Source organism: Anticarsia gemmatalis, chromosome 6, assembly GCF_050436995.1.
Source record: "Anticarsia gemmatalis isolate Benzon Research Colony breed Stoneville strain chromosome 6, ilAntGemm2 primary, whole genome shotgun sequence".
NCBI classification, from domain to species: domain Eukaryota; kingdom Metazoa; phylum Arthropoda; class Insecta; order Lepidoptera; family Erebidae; genus Anticarsia; species Anticarsia gemmatalis.
In genome coordinates, this window is record NC_134750.1 from 12,319,359 (window position 1) to 12,338,521 (window position 19,163).

The window sequence follows — 19,163 nt, forward strand, 5'->3', positions numbered from 1 at the left end:
ATAAGAATTTTTTACGGCCAATAGAACACCGCCCCATCCGACATCGCCTTCGCGGTCCTTTCGTAGAACCACATATTCAGGTGGAAATAGTTCCGCGTCGTTGACCGAACTATTCAGAAAAGTTTCTGTGAGAATTATAAAATCACTAGATATTGTTCTCATATTGTTGTAAAACATAGCAGTTTTCGATCGAAGACCACGTACATTCTGATAATACAGCATTATTCGTTTGATTCGTTTTTTTTTGTTACTATTGGCTTTATTTTTAGTAACTCCTGTCGTTTTTTTATTGTTTTTTGAAGGGTTACTATTTAAGAAAAAACGTAGACTGCATATCATTAGCGTTTGTCGGGAAGGGGGTAACTACCGGGTATCCATAAAAATGCATATAATCATTGTTGATGTTGTACAAAATGTTGTTATATATATGTCTTATTCCAAAAGCAGTCAACTTTCCAGTGTTTACTGAGAACATGTCCAAGGAAACATTTAGATTTGTATCATAGAAGAAAGCATATGTATTTTGCTGGAGTTCTAAATACAATAGGTTATTAAACAATTCAATTTTGTAATTGTATATTGGAGCACCACATACATAGGTGGGAGTAAGTATAATTATATTTGTTTTTACAACATGGAGTAGGGATTCCCTTATAATTGTAATCAAATCTGAGTAGTTACATGTACTAGTTTTAAAATCTTTTTCACCTAACATAATAAAACAATAGTCGCTCATATCATAATTATGCAACTTGTTATTTATGTTTTGAAGCAAATGTTTTGTGTTACAATTTGGCAAGATATAACGAATACAATCACATTGACTGAACATGTTATCCACAAATTTTAATGAACTATGTGAGGGGCTATTACTTAATATACATACTTTTGGTCTCTTGCGTTGATCTTTAGTAAAATTTTGAGATTGTATATTTTCGTCAGATTTAGTCTCCATCTCATTACAGGTTACGCCATCTGGTTTTGGGGAACCGAGAGTTTGTCCTATGAAGCTGTTTGGCTTTGAGTATCGAACGAAGTCCTGTGGTTTTTCACATTTATTACTAGATGGCGTTATTGTTGTATCATGTTGGTTATGTCGGTAAATCAGTTCATGGTCGGTATCGGAGAAGTCCAGTCTAGTTTTATGTAGTAGCCTGCGCTGTTGTGTGTTTGGTTTTTTAGTTGAAGTTTGCTTGCATATGTGTGTTAATTGATCAATTTTTAACTTGTATTCACTTATTTGCTTTGCTTGTTTCGTATTTTCTAGAAGTAAGTTCTCTATCTCGTTTTCCGCGCTTAATAATTTTTCTTGGAGCACAGATAATTTATTTCTCATTTCGCTTATGTCTTCTATAATGTTGGCTGAAATTACGGGAGTGCTTCTATTTAGTTCGCGAGTTGGTGATGAATTTAAGGAAGAGTATAGTAAATCTTCACTTTCATCGCATTCTTCCGGGAGACCATCAAACGAATTGTTAGTTGGGATATTCATTTTATGTCTACGGATAGTTATATTCTTCTGAGCAGTATCTGGCGAATTTGGACTTGTTGTGATGGGAGATGAGTTGGAGGTGTCGCGTAAGTGATCCATATTGTTTGTTTACTTTATACTTTTTTCCTTGACAGAGACCTCTATGGATGAATAGCAGTATTAACATAAATATTCCAGTTGATCTGTTATTAGCGGCGTGTCTATTTTCCACTAGGTGGCTATTGTAGTATCTTCTATATTTGAATAAAAAACGGACATTTATGGTTCACAATTTTATAGATAATGTTTTTTTAGTTATTTAGTTTGTATTTGGTTTTTGTTCACTGTCACTTCAAGATTATTGTATTTGTCTGGTTATTACCGTACTTCACTTTGCGAATACTATGTAAATTAGTTCACACAACACTACGTAGGTGAATGTCTTTAGGTCACTTTATTAATGGTTTAACAGCAGTTATAACGTGTTCCACACTGTCACTTGTATAACTCGAGCTAGTAACCAGATTCCAGCACAAATTACAACACTTAACGTCTATTTACTAATTTATTAATCAAAAAAATAACAGAACGAATAAAGGGCAATGTTTACAGTTTGAGCGCCATCTAGCGTTAGCGTAGCGTTAATTAAGAAATATATAAATATTTTTAATTATATATATTATATTATAATTAATATTATTAATTAATTAATATTATATTATATTATAATTAATTGTATAGCGTTAATTAAGAAATATATAAATATTTTTAAACTACCCCACTTTTTAAATCATGATTAACTAAAGTATTTATAATGGACTTGCTATTTAGTTCCGTAGCTAAAGAATTGTCCTTAAAGAGAAAATAATTTTAAGTAATTGAAGCCTCAGATAAAACTAGAGCCTCGACATTCCGTATACTTACTTATAAAACTTAATCAAAATTAGTCAACGTGCGAACAGTGTTTTCTTGATATTAACAGCATTCTGTGGTAGTCATCAAAATGGACTTTAATTTTTTGTTGACATTTACAAGATATTTTAGCTTCATTATACATAAGATTCTACAACGAATATATATAAAACCTTCGATATTTTATACATCAAATAGGTTTGGACTACACCTACGATATTTTTTCTTTTCAGCGTCTATTCACAACAGCAAAGGACCCATACCAGAAGATGATAGACCAGCTGTGGCACATCCCCATCAGTTACACGGCGGTGGACGCGCCGGTGTCACAGTGGAGCACTAAGCCTCAGTCCTGGCTCAAGGGACGGTTCACTATCGTAGATATACCTATTAATAGCACTCAGGCGCTCTATGTCAATGTGGGAGCTATAGGTAAGTGGAGTGATTCTTTATTGTAAATTATGAGTGTTTGCTTCTACTGAATGTACTGTACTTTATTAAGAGTTTTGAAGCGGCCATAACTAGTTGCGTTAAACGGTCGGTAAATGGTCTGTGAGTTAAGCAACCCTTGGCGCGGTCATATTATAGATGGGTGACCGAAAAGTGGTTTTTGAATTCCGTGCTTCGGAGAGCACGTAAAACGTCGGTCCCGGTTGGTGTTAATTAAGATAAGTCTTTAAGCCACGCCAAAGGCCTTAGGGCGGCTTAAACAACTTTGACATTAAAAAACTTGTCAAACATGTCAAATGATTCTTCTTCACAATTAAAAATATGAAAATCGGGTCTCAACGTATTGTTACTTTATTCTACGTACTGATACAGATTTTTTATGAGGGTTTTCATTTAAAGTGAATATTTGAAACGTTTATTGATCAAAGTTACTAACATAGCAACATAACTTTAAGACAAACTAAAATTACATTTGTCATCCCCCAGGTTACTACCGCGTAAACTACGACCAAACTAACTGGCAGTTGCTCAGCGAAGCCTTAAAATCCGGGCAAGTAAAGTCCCCGATAACAAAGTCCCAACTCATAGACGATGCCTTCAACTTAGCTAAAGTTGGTCAGTTAAACTACAGTTATGCACTGGGACTGACCACTTGCGTGATCAACGGAGAGTCTTCGAAGATGGTGTGGGACCAGTTGCTGAATAATATGGCCTTTTTGAGACATAACTTGAGGTGGACCTCGGGGTATTTGTATTTCCAGGTAAGTTGTAAACAAATTAACTATTCGATGCAGCTGATGCAGGTTTACAAATGACAAAAGGCGAACTCTTCCGGAAAAATAAGCTTGTTTCCAAAATATGAATTTTAATAAAACTTGGTATAACACTGTTGGTATCCTCCCAAATGCGGGAGGAGTTAGGCTTTGCGTCCGAGAATCTCAATACCAGTCTAAAATCTCAATCGTTATTATGTGTAGAATATAGCAATAAAGTTAATCGTAACAAAACTTATCTAAAAATCTATAAAGAAAAACACAATGCAGATGCAAAGTTTTGAAATTTCCTCGATAAATGGCGGGTGTAGAAACATCAACCGAATCTACAGTATGTATTTAAGAAAGAAAACATGCTGTGCGCATACTTGGGATAAGGATAAGTCAAAAAGATTAAACTTATCCCAATTTATTAGTGTTGCAATAGGATGACAACTTTTTTAATTTCTTGTCATGAAATTGTAAAAAAATATTTAACTATATTTTTTATTTAACTAACTAAACTTCTTAATTTACAGGACTACATGAAAATAATCCTAGCAGAGCAGCTCAAGCAAGTGAACTACGGCCTCGACAAACCTAAAGACGATAACGACGCGTTTTTAATAGAGAACCTGGTCATGTGGGAGTGCTACGTGGAGTCGCCAAGATGTCTGTCCTGGGCCAAAGAACAGTTCGACAACTGGACCAAACAGGAAGATTTTAATAATAATCCGTGAGTTATTTTGACACCAGTGCAAATAGTTCAATAAGGGCAAAAAATGTTAATATGAGTATAGAAATGAAAAAAAAAATTTAGAGTGTATAAAAAAAAAACAATTTTAAAGCCTATATTTAAGCCCGGGATCTTTGTGTATCTCAAAGCATAATTTCATTGAAATTGGATCATCGGTTTAGTTGTGAAAGCGTAACAGACGTACAGTACGTACCATTTTAAAGCAATGCAGATTTGTTATCGACTTAACTACGTCATCCAAATTTTTGTTATGAGCAGGTTATAAGTCGAGTTATTTTTGTAGTGAATATACTGTTACTGCACGGTACACGTATACGTACGCACGTATACGTAGCCGTAAACGTGCTAACTATGACATTATAAACATGATTTAACAAGAATCTTTACACAACAGTAAATATCTTCAGAATATTTAATGTTTTTTTTTTCTCAGGATCCCAAGCTACCTTCGTTCTCTAGTATACAACACGGCGCTTCGTCAAGGCGGACGAAAGGAGTTCGAGTTCCTGTGGAACGTGTTCCTCAATTCCACCGACCCTACGGTCAAGAGCCTTATCATTAACAACCTGCCCAGCTCTAGGGAAGGAGCCATTATAACAACGTAAGTCTATTATTTTAACATATATTATTTGGTCTTGTATATAATCGAGTGCCTCTGTCTCGCGGTCGGTATCGCATTCGACTGCTGATCACGAGCCCTTAGATTCAACTTCCGAGTCGGGAAAAGTGCTATTTTCCAATATAATAATATTATCAACAGTAAGCCGGAGTTTGGTAATGTACCCAGTATATCGCAATAGGCTCGCCCAATATGACATGGAGCCAACATTGAAATATTAAAACGTGGGTGTATTTCGTACACTTCTGTCTACACTATCGGATATAAACAGGCGAGATATGTGTTATGTAAAATTACCTGACATTTACTCTTAATTTTATTATTTCCATTTAATAGAAAGATATTGTATAAATTAATGATTAGTTTCCTCCTTCGTCCTATGAGAAAAAGTAATGATTTTTTTAAAGTAAAATAAATGTCTTTTAAACAGGTTACTAGAAAAAAGTCTATCGGAGATACCGAAGCAGTACGCAGTAGCGGCGTGGACGGTGGAGCCGCCGGTCGGCACACGGCTCGCACAAGACTTCCTCATCAAGAACTTTGACCAGGTGTACGCCAAGTTCACGGACATGGACGCGTTTATGTTCCCCGCCGTTGTTAGTGGCGCCTTCGGGTTTATTACTACTGAGGAGGAACTTAGTAGGGTAAGTTACTACTAGGGTAGTTAGAAAATAAATAGTTTATGCGTTCTATTTGAACAGAAAATGGCTTATGTTTACATACTGAAAAACACAGATCCAACATTGTCTTTTGCGGAACCAGCGCATTTTAGTCAAGTCATTTTAGTCCAAGCAAGCACTGAATTCTATACAATGTTTACTGTTCTTGAATTTTGTACTTAACAAGATAGCATTTGACATTAGATTTTTTTATAATGTGGTGGTCTTAATTGTAAGATATACGTATATCCGGTATATCAAAAGATTCTAACTAATATAATTGTTGAAAAAAAATTTAGCTCTTATATGAATTCGAAATTTCCACATCAAGGAATAAGATTTCAAAACGCTTTCAATCGATAACTACGCACAGACTAATTTCAACCTTATTCTCTTCACATTGCAGTTAAAATCCTTCGCTCTAAAGAACAAAGAGAAGTTGAAGCCGATGTCTCAAACGCTTCAGAAGCTGGTTGACACAGCCACCTTCAGGATCGACTGGATACAGAAGAATGCGGCACCTATCAACCAGTGGTTTAAGGATTATGTTACTGGTAATTACTCTATTTATAATTATAGTAGTAATTACTCTATTTATAGTTATTTGGCAATTAAAAAGAGTGTCCAGGAGTTTCTTGCCAGCTCTTCTCATTAGACCTACCTTCCGAACTGGCGGTAAATTCACTCTCTGTATCATTGACTATCATAAGTGTCAGCATTTGACCTATATGAATAAATGATTTGATTTTGATTTTATAAAAACCGGCAAATTGCGAGTTGGACTCGCGCACGATGGGTTCCATACCATATTTACACTGTTAAATCCGAAAACCTGTTGCGAAAATCAATATTGAGCTAAAACGAGCTTAAAATACCGTTTCTTGTATGGGAGTCTCCTAAATTACTGATTGCATCGGGGGTGCATGCCTAAACCAGCAATTACTTTTTGAGATTATAATGTGTATTAGAAATAATTTTCACTTAGTCTAATGGCAAAGCAAAACCTCGATCAAAACTTGCATACCTCAAGTTCTTTAGAACAATTCTTGACAAAATGCAAAGTCCCCGCACTTAACCAGCGTGGTGGACTCAAGGCTGACTTCTCCCTCATTTCAGGCTAAGACTATTGCCCAACAGAGAAACACTAATGGGCGTAATAGTTTTATTGACATTACGGAAATCAAACTTCCTGCATTTTCCTAAACCAATAATAACTAATTCCATGTATTATTTTATTTATATTACATTATTTTGTCAGGTAAACTCCCCTCCCCGAGTTCCTCAACCCTCCCCACTTTAGACGCGGTGCCGGACGTGAGCACGAACAGTACGAGTGACGTCACGACCACGGTGCCCGATACTACGGCAATACCTACTGCAGCTGATAACACCACTAGTGTTTAAATGTATGTATGAATTTAAAGACATTTGTTTTACAGTCAACTTGGGTAACTTTGAATCATTTGGGTAACATTGAACGTGGGAATTTGAACTAGTTTCGATTATTTTTTAATATGAAACCTACACAATCGATAAAGATCCATTTTAGTTATGCATACTTTTATCAATTATGTTGGTTTCATATGAAAAAATAATCGAAACCAGTTCAAATTCCCACGTTCAATGTTACCCAAATGATTCAAAGTTACCCAAGTTGACTGTACACTCTTATAAATAGAGTATTCAAATTTATATTTTTCGTAGCTGAAGTGTTTTGTTTAAAGAGGAAGAGATTTTGAAAACGTAACCTACGATATTTTTCCAAAATCTGTTCAGCGATTTAGCTTTGAAAGCCAGACAGACTGTCGTAGTTTTAATATCAGTATAGAATAAACATATTTCAGTTATATTGATTAGTTTTTGGTATTATAGAATCTAAATAATATATACAATATGAGCTAATAGTAGAAGCCTATTTAGTTTTACATATTATTATGGTACTTGAACTCAAAAAAATTGTTTCGCCGTTTGGGTTCGGTTTCTAATCGGGTTCGCCGTGGTATTTTGACCAAAATATTGTTCCTAAATGGTTATCCTATTATTATATAAAATGTATGGGTTTTCTTTTTTGTTATAGAAAGGTGAGTGCATTGCTGCTTTAGCGTGGTGTCCATAGACAATCGTGATTTTGACAGCTGTCGAACAAGACTTTCAAAAGTTGCCAGCTGAGAAAAATTGTGTTATAGTAAAATTAAAATAGAATTAATTTTCAAGTTGTGTGCAATGTAAGTATACTTTAATTTTATTTAAACCTAGGTCTTAAGTATTGAGACCTAAGAGCGAGCTAGTCGCCTAAGAAAGATGCTATTTATCGATATTGTTAACTACTTTAAGCGATCTTTTAATTAATTGATGTATCTCAGTTGCTTATAATATTTTTTAAAACTTATATTATAAATGATAAAAGGCGTAATTTTTATGTATGTATAAATTTCTCAATTGTTTATGTGCTTATTTTCGAAAGGCAGATGTCTAATATCTTTGTAATTGGAGAAATAGCATATTAATCAAAAGATCATAGGCCAAGAGATTTATTAAATAAAATATAATTTTCTGAAAAAGCCAAATGCGTTTTGAGCTATATTTTGGTCAAATTCTTATACTGTTGAAATATTACAAAGTAAGAAGGACAGTGTGAATGATATTTGACTCGAATATAAAAATTATACACAATACTAAAAAGAAGGCACCTCTACATATAGGTATTTTTACTTTTACACACCATTGCCTACATCGCTGGGTCTAACATGCGCGATATTATGTGTGTATGTAAAAATTGTCTAATCTAAAGATTCCATAGTCTATAAAGATCTGTATTTTAAAACTTCTCTATTTTTCTATAAATCTATGTATTTATTTAAAACGTATTTTATCGCCAAAATGAATAGTTTAAAACTATTTTGAGCCAAAGTGTTGTATGATGTCACAAATATATTCAAAACCGGCGAAATTATTGTACTTATTAATTACAATGTTTAATTATACAGATATTTATGTAATTTTATTATTATATTTTATTCATAAATGCTTATAATGTTTAGTTACTGTTATTTTATGAAGTCAATGGTGTAGTGGTAATGCGGTTGCTACGCCGTTTCCAGTGCGTTGCAAGTTGGGTTCGATTCCCATACGGAACAAGTAATTGTTTCGAGTGAAAGAAAAATTTAAATATATATGCGAAAGACACAGCTTTTGCGTCGGCGTCGTCTTGAAAGCGCTTAAAATGCACGTATTAAGTTTGACAACACACCGACGCGCCGGTTAGTATCGTGATAACTTTTCTATCTCTGTTAAACGAATTTAAAATACACCGCTAAGGAAACAAAGCATTACTAGGTATTTATGTTTAAGATAAGATACCTAATAAAAAATTTAAGCATCACAATTTATATTTAAGTACAAGAAAATGTTTGATGTTATATATTGTGTTACCATAATAAAAAATAGTGTGGCCATAACATTTTTAGATCTGTATTTAGATCTTAGTTGTATACGAACGCACAAAATATTTAGTGTGATTTTAAATGTAGCTTAAGTAAAAGAAAATGGCAGAATTTGTGAAGAAAAAACAAAATATATGAAAAAAGCTATTCGGTGGAAGCGCGCTGGTCGTGTTCTTTTTACAAATATTTAAAAATCAAAATGTCAGAAAATATTATCTATGAAAAAAAGTGGAAGTTTAACTTAGTCCACTTAAAAAAAAGATTTTAATGTTTTTTAAATTGATTCTTTACATTCCTATATCGTTTGTTTGTTAAGAGTACAGACAGCAACAAAATACTTATAACAATAAACTAATATCTATTTTATTACGAATAAGAATAAAATGTTACTACTGCCAAAAATGTCAAAGGTTTTGTCTGCTGTCTGTAGTCATGTAATATAATTGTTCCTATTTATTTAAAGTACTCGATTTTAGATAAACTTATTTGTTAAAGCGTATTGTCTAAACGTTTATTATAAGTGTTTGCATGTGAGCTTCATGTTGAATAAATCATTTAATTATCATACAGTTTTTTATTACAAACTTTTTACCAAATTCCCTGATGATCTCACCAAAAGCTGATTGAAAATTAGTTAGTCAAATCGTATAATTATTTTTATCTACTACTTTAAATATTTTAATACCAGCTTAAAATGTGGACTGCTACAACTTGTCATTTGTGTTTTACCCACTTAGGGGTGGAATATTGAACAAATTCTTTCTCGGTGCTTACATCTTAACTGAAATTAGCAGGAAAGTGTTAATATGCACCCATTGTCAGATTTTACTTATCTTTTTTACCTATATTAATTTTTGCACTGACGTATATATGTATTAGTGTTTTAAATGTTGAGTAAAAACCCTTAAAATACTACTAATTACCTAAATACATATGTCCCTAATCTCACAGTCTAAGAAATCAACTGTAATATTCTTGTACCTTCTTTGTACTAAATCTATCTTCTACATAAATAATCGTCATAAGTCAATCCTCTGCAAAATCAAAAAAAGGCCTATTATTTCCACGTTTTATATCCGTTAATCAAAATTGTGTATTCCTTAGACGTTTGCCTACATTCTAACAACTCGAGTTACGTATAAAAAATATAAATTATTATGTTACTCATTCGTAAATATTATTAGCTGTAAAACTTTCCTCTCTCACGACACTATAAAAGATCTTATCTCAAGTATAAATACATGAACTCACACCTCTTTTCAAAAACATACAAAGGAGCCTTTATTCAATCTGCAGCTGTCGTTACTGTCAATAGAAATCCACCCTTCGTTCAAACCTTCTTGAGATCGTTGACCTATTTTTTAATACGTCAAAGCCGAAAAAATGCATTTTAAGCAGGACTTTTTACTTGAAATCGTTCCAAACTTCTTTAAACCGAGTTAACAAGTTCACACTTGTTGCTTAAACTTAAACTTCTGAAAATATTATCTCTACCCTCTTTTAACTCAGTTTTAAAGTCAAAACTTGAGCAAAGACTAAAGCTCAGTTCCTCGAAACTTGCGTATCAACACATTATTAGCAATTTTTCCATCTTTTAGATGAATTTCAATTCATTAAAAGCATAAAACTACTAATCATTCTTCTTATTTATCTCGATATAACGAAAAATATTTGAAAGAAAACGTCTAAATTACCCAGTAAGGGTAATTAGCTATAGCTGTATAGACAAAGCTCGGACCCTACATCCGACATCAATTGCAAGGACGCAATAATTACAGGTTCGATACGAATGCATTTGCGCAGTGCTGCTGCCCCAGCCTCAATGTACCTAGGTATACTAAACACAGCCTCGATGTAGGTCATCCGGACAGTCAGTTACCTACAGAACCCATAACAGGTTGATCCTGTATCAATTTATCTCTGAACAGTCAAATAAACGGCCTCAAAATTTCGTCGACTATAAGTAAGGAGAGTCAAAATAAATATGGTGGGCATGTTCCTTTTTCAAATAATGTCGTTTGTGATCAATTTTCTAAGATAAATGCTTTTTTCGAAGGATAGATGTGGTTTTCGTGTTTGCTCGCTAGATGGCGTGGTATATGTGTTGGTTCTGTACAATGAAATTGCGCGTAGTTTTCCAATTAAGTTAAAAAATGTTTAACTTGTGATATTTAAACAAAAACTGTTAGTTTTGTTTGTAAATAATGTGAGCTCTACAACTTTTTTCTAATGTTTGTGATGTGATATTAATGGCTGTAAACCGAAATTTTATATTAAATGGCCAACTTAATTATAAATAACATAAAATAAATATAAAAATACTGTTAAATATTGAATTATTGAGCAACATAATAGCTATGTTATAAATTTTACCGCGCTTAACGCATGCCACATCACTCTACGTCTCTTTCGATTGCAATGGCAGCCCCGCGGGAAAATCAATAATCCGCTTGTAAACAAGCCATAGCCAAATGTAGGGCAAACAATACTTGTTGTAACGATTTTTTATATAGAACTATTATTGTTTTGTGTAATAATTTGAAACCAGTCTATTTATTTAATTTTGTAGTGACTATTAAGATTTATAAGAAGATGGATACGGCAAATGTGGGATATTCTTATCATTTGCCTACGGGCGGCTGGAATTATAAAATTCGCAATACATTGTCACAATTTAGTGATTTGTTCAGCGAATTTAATAAATATATCGCTCCAGCATATCACCATGATCGTTGTGAAAGGTAAATAATATAATTTTACTTATTTTTCTACCGTTTGACGGAAATTACGTCTATTCTGCAATACTTTTTTTAGGCGATGGCACAGCTGTATTCTGCCAATTGAAATAATGTTTTATTTGTAGGTCCGTTCCAATGAGGATTTATTCTATGCACAAAGGCGAGTTCGTGATGGTGTTTATTGCGTTTTTCGCTTTATTCGGCCTAGGAGTCTTTATAGGACTAGCAGGTAAATATTTTTAAACACGTTTATTGGTTAAGTATCGAATTTGCGAAATATTATTGTTCGTTTGACCCCAGGGTAAATTATCAATTATAAGATCAGAAGGTTATGTAAATATAGATTACGGTTCATAATATTATTATGAGTTCCTTTTAGAGAACAGGCTTAAAATTAAGACCACCCTAGTGTACCTATAAATAAAAAATAACTACCTAACAGTACTAAAATAATAAAAAAACTGGAACCCTGACTTGTTTCAAAACTAATATTTGTAAAAAAGATTTTGATGCTGACTGTTCATTTAATATTTGAATGTTTACTGTGTAAAAATCACCTTATCATTATTTAAACTTTTTAAACAAAAGGCTTCTAGCCAGCGACATAACTACAGAGCAATTTTTCCAGAATATCTATCTGACATAGGTATTCTGGAAAAATTGCTCAATAGTAAAGGTTAAAAGTTGATCAAAAGACCTCAGAGAACCTGACTGACTTTTTATGGCCCCAAAATTGACGGGAACCACGGGTTCCCGAAGTGTTCTCTCTTCCTTACTCTAACCACTAAATGACAAACGTTGGCATTTATAGAAAATAAGAATTCTGTTACTTTAAATCAACTGTAATACACAATACCACAAAAATCCTTTTTCAATCAATTTTTCATCTAACAACTCTTGCAGGCCCATCCCCGACGATGACGACGTCAATGTCCGCGTCGAGCGTGCTGACGAACTCGAGCACGATGTACCAGGGCGCCTTCCACCTGCACAGTCCGCCGCTCGGCACCCGCGCGCAACAGCTGTGGCTGTTCGCTGAGATACTCACCAATAATGATGATGGTACGTTATTATTATATTTATTTTTGTTAGCCTTTAGCCCACTACTGAGCAAAAGGCTTCCTCTATTTTTTCCATTCCTCCCTATCTCCTGTTATGCGTGTCTAATTAATGTTAAAGGCATCTTAATTATATGGTAAATTATTATTATAGTTAATTTACTGTTGAAAAAAGTATATTAGCTGAGCTTTTAGGATCTTGGGCTGTTGCTAAATACGAATCTACGAATAATTCTTTGCTACACACATTTTTCCGATAAGTATGGCTTTTTTAAGCTTGTTTAAGCTAGCTTATTTAAGTGTTTGGCAATCGTGGTTACTCTTAAAAAGCATAACCTACCATAATTCCATTTTGTTAATGTTATGTTCCTAATGAGCGGTATTATTTTAATACCGTATAAGTATCTGTTGCCCATTTAGGATTTTAATCGTATTTTTTCTTAACTTTCAGAGGAGATATTCGACAAAAGCTTCCAAATTAGCATTTCAATAGACGGCGTGTTAGCTGATCACTCCACTACCGAATTAGTGTCCGAGAATGATGCACCCAATAGGTAAGATATTTTTACTTTACTGTCATTGTCATTAATATTTAAAGCCATGAAATTATATTTTTAACTTAACTACATTCAGAATAAAATATAACTACGGTTACCTACTCAAAAAGTTAATTGTGCAAATAGGGCCAAGTTCTCTAACTTCTTTTTAACTTGTTATAATTTGACGATGTTGTGGCTGTGTGTGTTATGGCTCGCTTGTTGATAAATATGTTACACCAACCAAAGTGATATAGAAGCTTTTAATAGTACACAAATATTTACCTTTTATTCTTGTTATATTCAATATCGTTATTTCAAAATTCATCAACTCCAGTGCATTACCTAACACATTTCTCTTCTATTACAGAACAGAACATCTTAAATGCATAAAGCGCGTATGTGACGAGGTCCTAGTACTACACATCGGGATGTTAGAGTACACGCACTACGTACTCAATATAAACTTCTACGGACTCAAGGAGTTCCACAAACGATATCATATTAGAGAAATTGTGTTCTATGTAAGTATTAACCCCTATTTTATAAGAACCTTAGAAGAATAAAGGCTTAAGTTGTGTTATGTTGGTTCAATTGCACGTCATTCTTTCTCTGGAGGTGCGATTTATGGGAAGAATAATGTACTCTCTTGAGTATTCAAATGATGTATTCAACAAATACAGTAAAACTAAAGCCACTCTGTGTTTCACATTACGTTCTTGAGTTATTGACTAACCACTCGATATTTAAGTATTTTTTCTGTAAAATGGAATATCGTAAGCTTTTAAATAATACCTAAATCTTGCAATGAAAATGTTATATTGTTCCTACAGAAATAGTCTTCTTTACTTAGACTTACATAGGTTAACAGTGCCTTTGAAATCCTACATTTTCGTACATTTCGTGTCAATGGGTTAAAGTTATACCTATTAAGAGTTAAGTTTCGTGCTTACATAAATAGCAATAATTACTTATAATTTAGTCACGAAAGTCTGAAAACATATGTAACTAATTTTATATTTATTTAATTTCCAGTTCAAGACGTACAATCCAGCGTTCACTCAACTAGAGCTATGGTTTCGATTCATATTCGTCATCACGGCGTTCTGTGTTACTGTGAGTATCTATTGAAGATGTTATGAGTAAAATTGTATTAAAAATAGACTGAAAATTGTGTATTCCAATCCTTTTTCAATTGTTGTTTGTACTGAAAACATTTTCAGTAAATTTTTGGCCGTCTATAGTCTGATAGTGTCCCACTGCTGAGCAAAGGCCTTTCTTTCATCCTTCCAAACTACTCGGTCTTTGTATAAAGTACATTAATTTGACTAATTACTGTCCCACTGCTGCGCAAAGGTTCTCCTATTAAGAAGAAGAGGCTAGTTTATAAATTGAGATAATTGTATACCTAGTCTGTAATATTAATATATTGTTTCTCTATTTTCAGTTTTGGTTCACATACATACTAAGAAAATACCACGTTGTTGACTGGGCTATTGAGCAGAAGTGGATTAGTTTTCTGTTGCCTGCACTGCTGATGTCCAATGGTACGTATATTATGTTTACATTAAATTACCAAGAAAAATTGTATTGCATTTTCTGCTTAACTTGGCGATTGCACTACCGTGTACCCAGCTATGTGCTTATTAGCAAACTAAAGGCCTTTTTCGATGATTCTTTTCATATTTACGTGTTGATATTATGCTGGTATCTTTAAAAATACTTACGTTGTTTTTCATAACTACTCGACCAACGTTATTTTACTTACGTAGTTTGAGCGTTTCGGCTTGATTCATAAAACCCCCACATTATTGCAACGTAGCTCTTGTAGTTCCGATGTATACAAAAATGAAGGCACACGGTAGTGGACTCCGCCAAGTTACTATAAAATTCACATTAAATAAATGACTTACAAATATTTATTTAATATTTCAGATCCATTATACCCACTACGTTTGTTCCCTGACAACAACTTCGCTCCGTTTTTCGGAGATGTCGCGACTATTACGTTCATCGGTGGAGTGATGCTCTCATGGCTTGGACAGTACCATGGATTACGACAGGTAAATATGATAATTTAATAAATGACCGAAATTAAATCGACATGGTAAAGAATAGGAATAAATAGCGCAACTTTAGTTAAAAACATACCGGGTTTTTTCCTCACTTGAGTAAGACAAACCCCAAAAATGCATTATGCAGACTCGATCTAATGATTCCGTTTGTGAAGCCAACGAAAAAGAAAAAAAACTAGATTTTTACTTCTTAAAAAAGCTCTCTAGTTGCTATCCTTATGTAATATTTATTACCGGGCAATGCCGGGCATTATCATTATTATATGTAATATGTGGAAACGTAGTGGGTTGTACTTTTAGTCATTTAGCTTTAACATTATCTAGGTAGTAAGATACATTGTACAACTGTTTGTTTTCCTAAATAAATAAATAAATAAATTATGCATTTACCAAAAATCGTCCTGTACAAAAAATATTATTTATTGAAGGATCATTTAAAGTTAAACGTCTTATTTGAAAGACTCAAACATAAAACTCTTCTTAATATCTCCAGTTTAAAATACGTTTGTACTTATTTCAGAATGACCGCAGCTACACATCGTTTTACCTGATCAAGTACTTAGTAGTGGCGATGGTGCTGACGCCAGCCTTCATCATGACCTACTGGCAGAAGTACGTCGCGCTCTACGACCCCACCTACAACTACAGTATGAACCCTAGCTACCCTGTAAGTTAACGAAACTAATTTTACAATTATATACCTACGTTTGGCACAGTGGTTTAAGCGGTTACCTCGCCCCAACAACCGTAGCGGCGCATGTGGTGGGTTCGAATCCCACCCGGGACAAATCTTTGCACGAGCACGACTCACGAGTGTTTGTTCTAAGCCTGGTTGTCAATTTATCTATAGAAGTATATTTAGAAGTAAGTATATAAGAATGTTTATCAGTTATTTGGTTACCATAGTACAAGCTCCGCTTAGTTTGGAATCAAATCACCGTGTGTGAGTTGTCCAATAATATTTATTTATTTATAATTAGTCTTAACAAGAAAAACATGGAAACCTAGGAGTAGAATCGATTCTTTTTGTACGAAAGTATTAGTAAGTGCGACTGCCGCGCAGACGTCTCGGTTATATCTAACTTCCAGGTCAGCCTTAATGTTATGGTCTTTTAGTAATAAGACATTAGTCCGAAGTTTGGTAACGTCACTGGTAGGCAGCACATATGGCAGTAGGCCTAGACAAGGGCGACACGTAGGATATGAATTTCTAATACCTCTGCGTACTCCTACCAGTTTAATATGCGATTTTTATAACTGTTCCCTTTTATTTTCAGATCGTGAAGATAACGTTCGCCTTTTCAATGATACTGTACTTCATGTATCTGACGGTTTTAATCATCAAAGCTTACAGCGATTTAAGGAACATGCCATTTTTTGGTAAGTTTAATTGTTATTACAAATTTAAATTCAATTTTCATTTATTTGCAGAAAATATGGTACATAAAAACATGGAATTGATTTTTTGGTTGCACGCACCTTGTGCTTTCTTTTTGCCGAAACTCAATCTATTATTATTATACATATTTTTTTATAAATAACTGTAGATTTCAACTTTATCTAAATTTTTTTTATTTTTATTTTTTTTAAAAGACAACTCCCGCACTAAGAATTGCTCTTGTGTCGCGGGGACTTTTACAAACATACAAACAACGGACACAAAGCACAACCAGACCCGAAACAATTATTTGTGGATCGCACAAATAATTGTCCCGTGTGGGAATCGAACCCACGACCTCCCGTTGCAGTGGTATCGGCGTGGCGACCTAAACCACTGCGCCACAGAGGCAGTCATGTAAAAATGTATCGATTTTATTATTACACCAATGTTGCCACACGTAAAATAGTCTATACTACTATTTCTGAGTACCTACCAAGAATCTCCTTTAGAATATTAATAATATTTCGAATAATCTTACAATATTTCGTCGGTTATAAAATGTCTCTCATCACCATTTTCAACCAGGTTTTTACTTCCAGATATCCGACTCCGTTGTCTATCAATAGTGGTGGGCACAGTGCTCTCCATCATGGGTCTGCTCGCCATCCAGGGCTGGGGCCCGGCCGGCCTGCAGGACCACTGGGCCAGCCAGCCGAAGATACACTACGACACCTCGGCACCGTTCATGGCTATGATCGGGTTGTTCAACTTTAAAGTTTATATACTGGCCTATCTGTTCGCACCTAGCGGGGGAGCCTTACATGGTAAGATAACTGAATATTTTTATAATATTTTAATGTACTAGAGAAGGTTTTTTTTCTAAATAGCTTCTGCGAACTTTGAGGGCTTCCTTTTTGATATAGATCAGTCTGTCGATTAGTGTCGATTCATTTTATATTAATTTTACCTATGTAATAATAATAATAGCTGACAATATTCTGGTAATGGGAAGGTAAAAGCTCTTTTTTGTATTTTAATACCTCTTGCAGGTAAATAACCGTAATTCTTACATGTACCTCAAATAATTTAACGTAAACTTCCTCTATTGTAAATCGTTTAATTGAGATTTTTTTTGTGGACGTGTAAAATTTAATTACTGGTACAAATGTTATTTTAAAACTATAAATCCCTGTCTGGGTCCCTTAGTTCCTTTACAATAGAGTAAAATTCCTAGAAAAATATCCAGAAGAAATGGTAATTACTGCTACGTAATAATTAATCGTAGGATATAAGTAAGTACTTATTTATAGAATGAAGTTACACCAAACTAACTTCTGTTCTAGTTTTGCGGCCCCCACCGAAAAGGCCAAATGGTAAAAGAGTTAAAAAGTGTACTTGTATATCTTGTAAAGCAGTTCGAGGCCGGACACGGAAAGTAATGGTTTTATACAGCGAAATAGGTACCTGTTCATATTCTATATCGACAGTGCATGCTACGTTAAAAGAAAAATTGAATTTCTGATGTCGATAATGTCATGGAATGCAGTGCACTTCACACATTACCTACGCATTTTTCGGGCTTCGTAAACTGCCAGTGGTCGGGTACGTGACGTAGACGCAACGATAACGCAACCGAACAATAAAATAATTGCTAAATGCTTGCGTTTGCAAACGACTTACGAAGGTAGGACAAACGTAGGTACAACCTACTCATCACCATACTCATATTGTCCCACAATGGTACTAACAATACATTTTTAAACACCTACGCCTTAACGCAACGCGTGGCGGGACCTTCCATCTTCGCGATAACTGCATTCCACGACGATTTGAACATCAGAAATGTAACCAACGACTGTCAGAAACAAAATTATTATTTTTTGTAAATTTATTTTATCGTTATGTAGAAAAATTGCGAACTTTGCAGATTGCACTGCCGTACTCCCCTAACCTTACCTGTCCTTATTATGTTGCCAACTGATTCCAAGTATATATTATTATGATTTTAGTTGAAAAATTATAAAAGAGTATTAATCAATGTTTTATGAAAACCAGTTTTAAAACAAAGTTTTTACCATCGACAAAATCGCCGCGTTTTGTTGTTACAGAAACAGCGATTACCAAAGACAACCCGGCGTTCTCTATGATCAACGATTCAGACGAAGAGGTTATTTATGGCTCTGATGAGGAGAGCCGTCGCCCACTCAACTCCCACCATAGAATTACCGATGAAGATATATGAATAATCAATTATCTGTATCTATTTTCCCTAAATGTAATTTTTCTTGTTATAAAATTCTAATAATAAGCTG

The 19,163-nt window shown here is 34.1% G+C and overlaps 2 protein-coding genes across 7 annotated transcripts in view; both read left to right on the forward strand.

Moving 5' to 3' along the window:
• The window catches only part of LOC142973774 (aminopeptidase N-like), a 29,857-nt gene extending 20,229 nt beyond the window's left edge, over window positions 1–9,628 (forward strand). For both annotated transcript variants that reach the window (XM_076115771.1, XM_076115772.1), the window contains 8 exons: window positions 2,617–2,815; window positions 3,320–3,594; window positions 4,125–4,321; window positions 4,776–4,943; window positions 5,392–5,605; window positions 6,027–6,174; window positions 6,879–7,026; window positions 7,698–9,628. In XM_076115771.1, coding sequence (XP_075971886.1) covers window positions 2,617–2,815; window positions 3,320–3,594; window positions 4,125–4,321; window positions 4,776–4,943; window positions 5,392–5,605; window positions 6,027–6,174; window positions 6,879–7,024 — 1,347 coding nt within the window. In that variant the 3' untranslated portion in view covers window positions 7,025–7,026; window positions 7,698–9,628. The remainder of the gene's footprint in view (window positions 1–2,616; window positions 2,816–3,319; window positions 3,595–4,124; window positions 4,322–4,775; window positions 4,944–5,391; window positions 5,606–6,026; window positions 6,175–6,878; window positions 7,027–7,697) is intronic.
• Window positions 9,629–10,926: 1,298 nt separating this feature from the next.
• LOC142973775 (transmembrane protein 181) lies at window positions 10,927–19,163 on the forward strand. Of its 5 annotated transcripts, none has more exons than XM_076115773.1 (14): window positions 10,927–11,026; window positions 11,633–11,804; window positions 11,927–12,030; window positions 12,705–12,863; window positions 13,311–13,413; window positions 13,766–13,919; window positions 14,431–14,511; window positions 14,843–14,942; window positions 15,331–15,458; window positions 15,991–16,137; window positions 16,748–16,850; window positions 17,451–17,675; window positions 18,195–18,311; window positions 18,960–19,163. In XM_076115773.1, coding segments are annotated over exons 1-14 (1,728 nt in total). In that variant the 5' UTR covers window positions 10,927–11,025; the 3' UTR covers window positions 19,094–19,163. The 5 variants fall into 5 exon arrangements, with proteins under 5 accessions (XP_075971888.1, XP_075971892.1, XP_075971891.1 ...); XM_076115776.1 differs by lacking the exon at window positions 10,927–11,026 and adding an exon at window positions 11,033–11,050; XM_076115774.1 differs by lacking the exon at window positions 10,927–11,026 and adding an exon at window positions 11,036–11,536.

Bases quoted from the DNA above. Each gene is read 5' to 3' on its own strand.
- LOC142973775 (XM_076115773.1), top strand. The intron at 15,459-15,990 runs GTAAATATGATA...TACTTATTTCAG, and splicing joins AGTACCATGGATTACGACAG to AATGACCGCAGCTACACATC. The intron at 17,676-18,194 runs GTAAGATAACTG...CTTCTGTTCTAG, and splicing joins TAGCGGGGGAGCCTTACATG to TTTTGCGGCCCCCACCGAAA.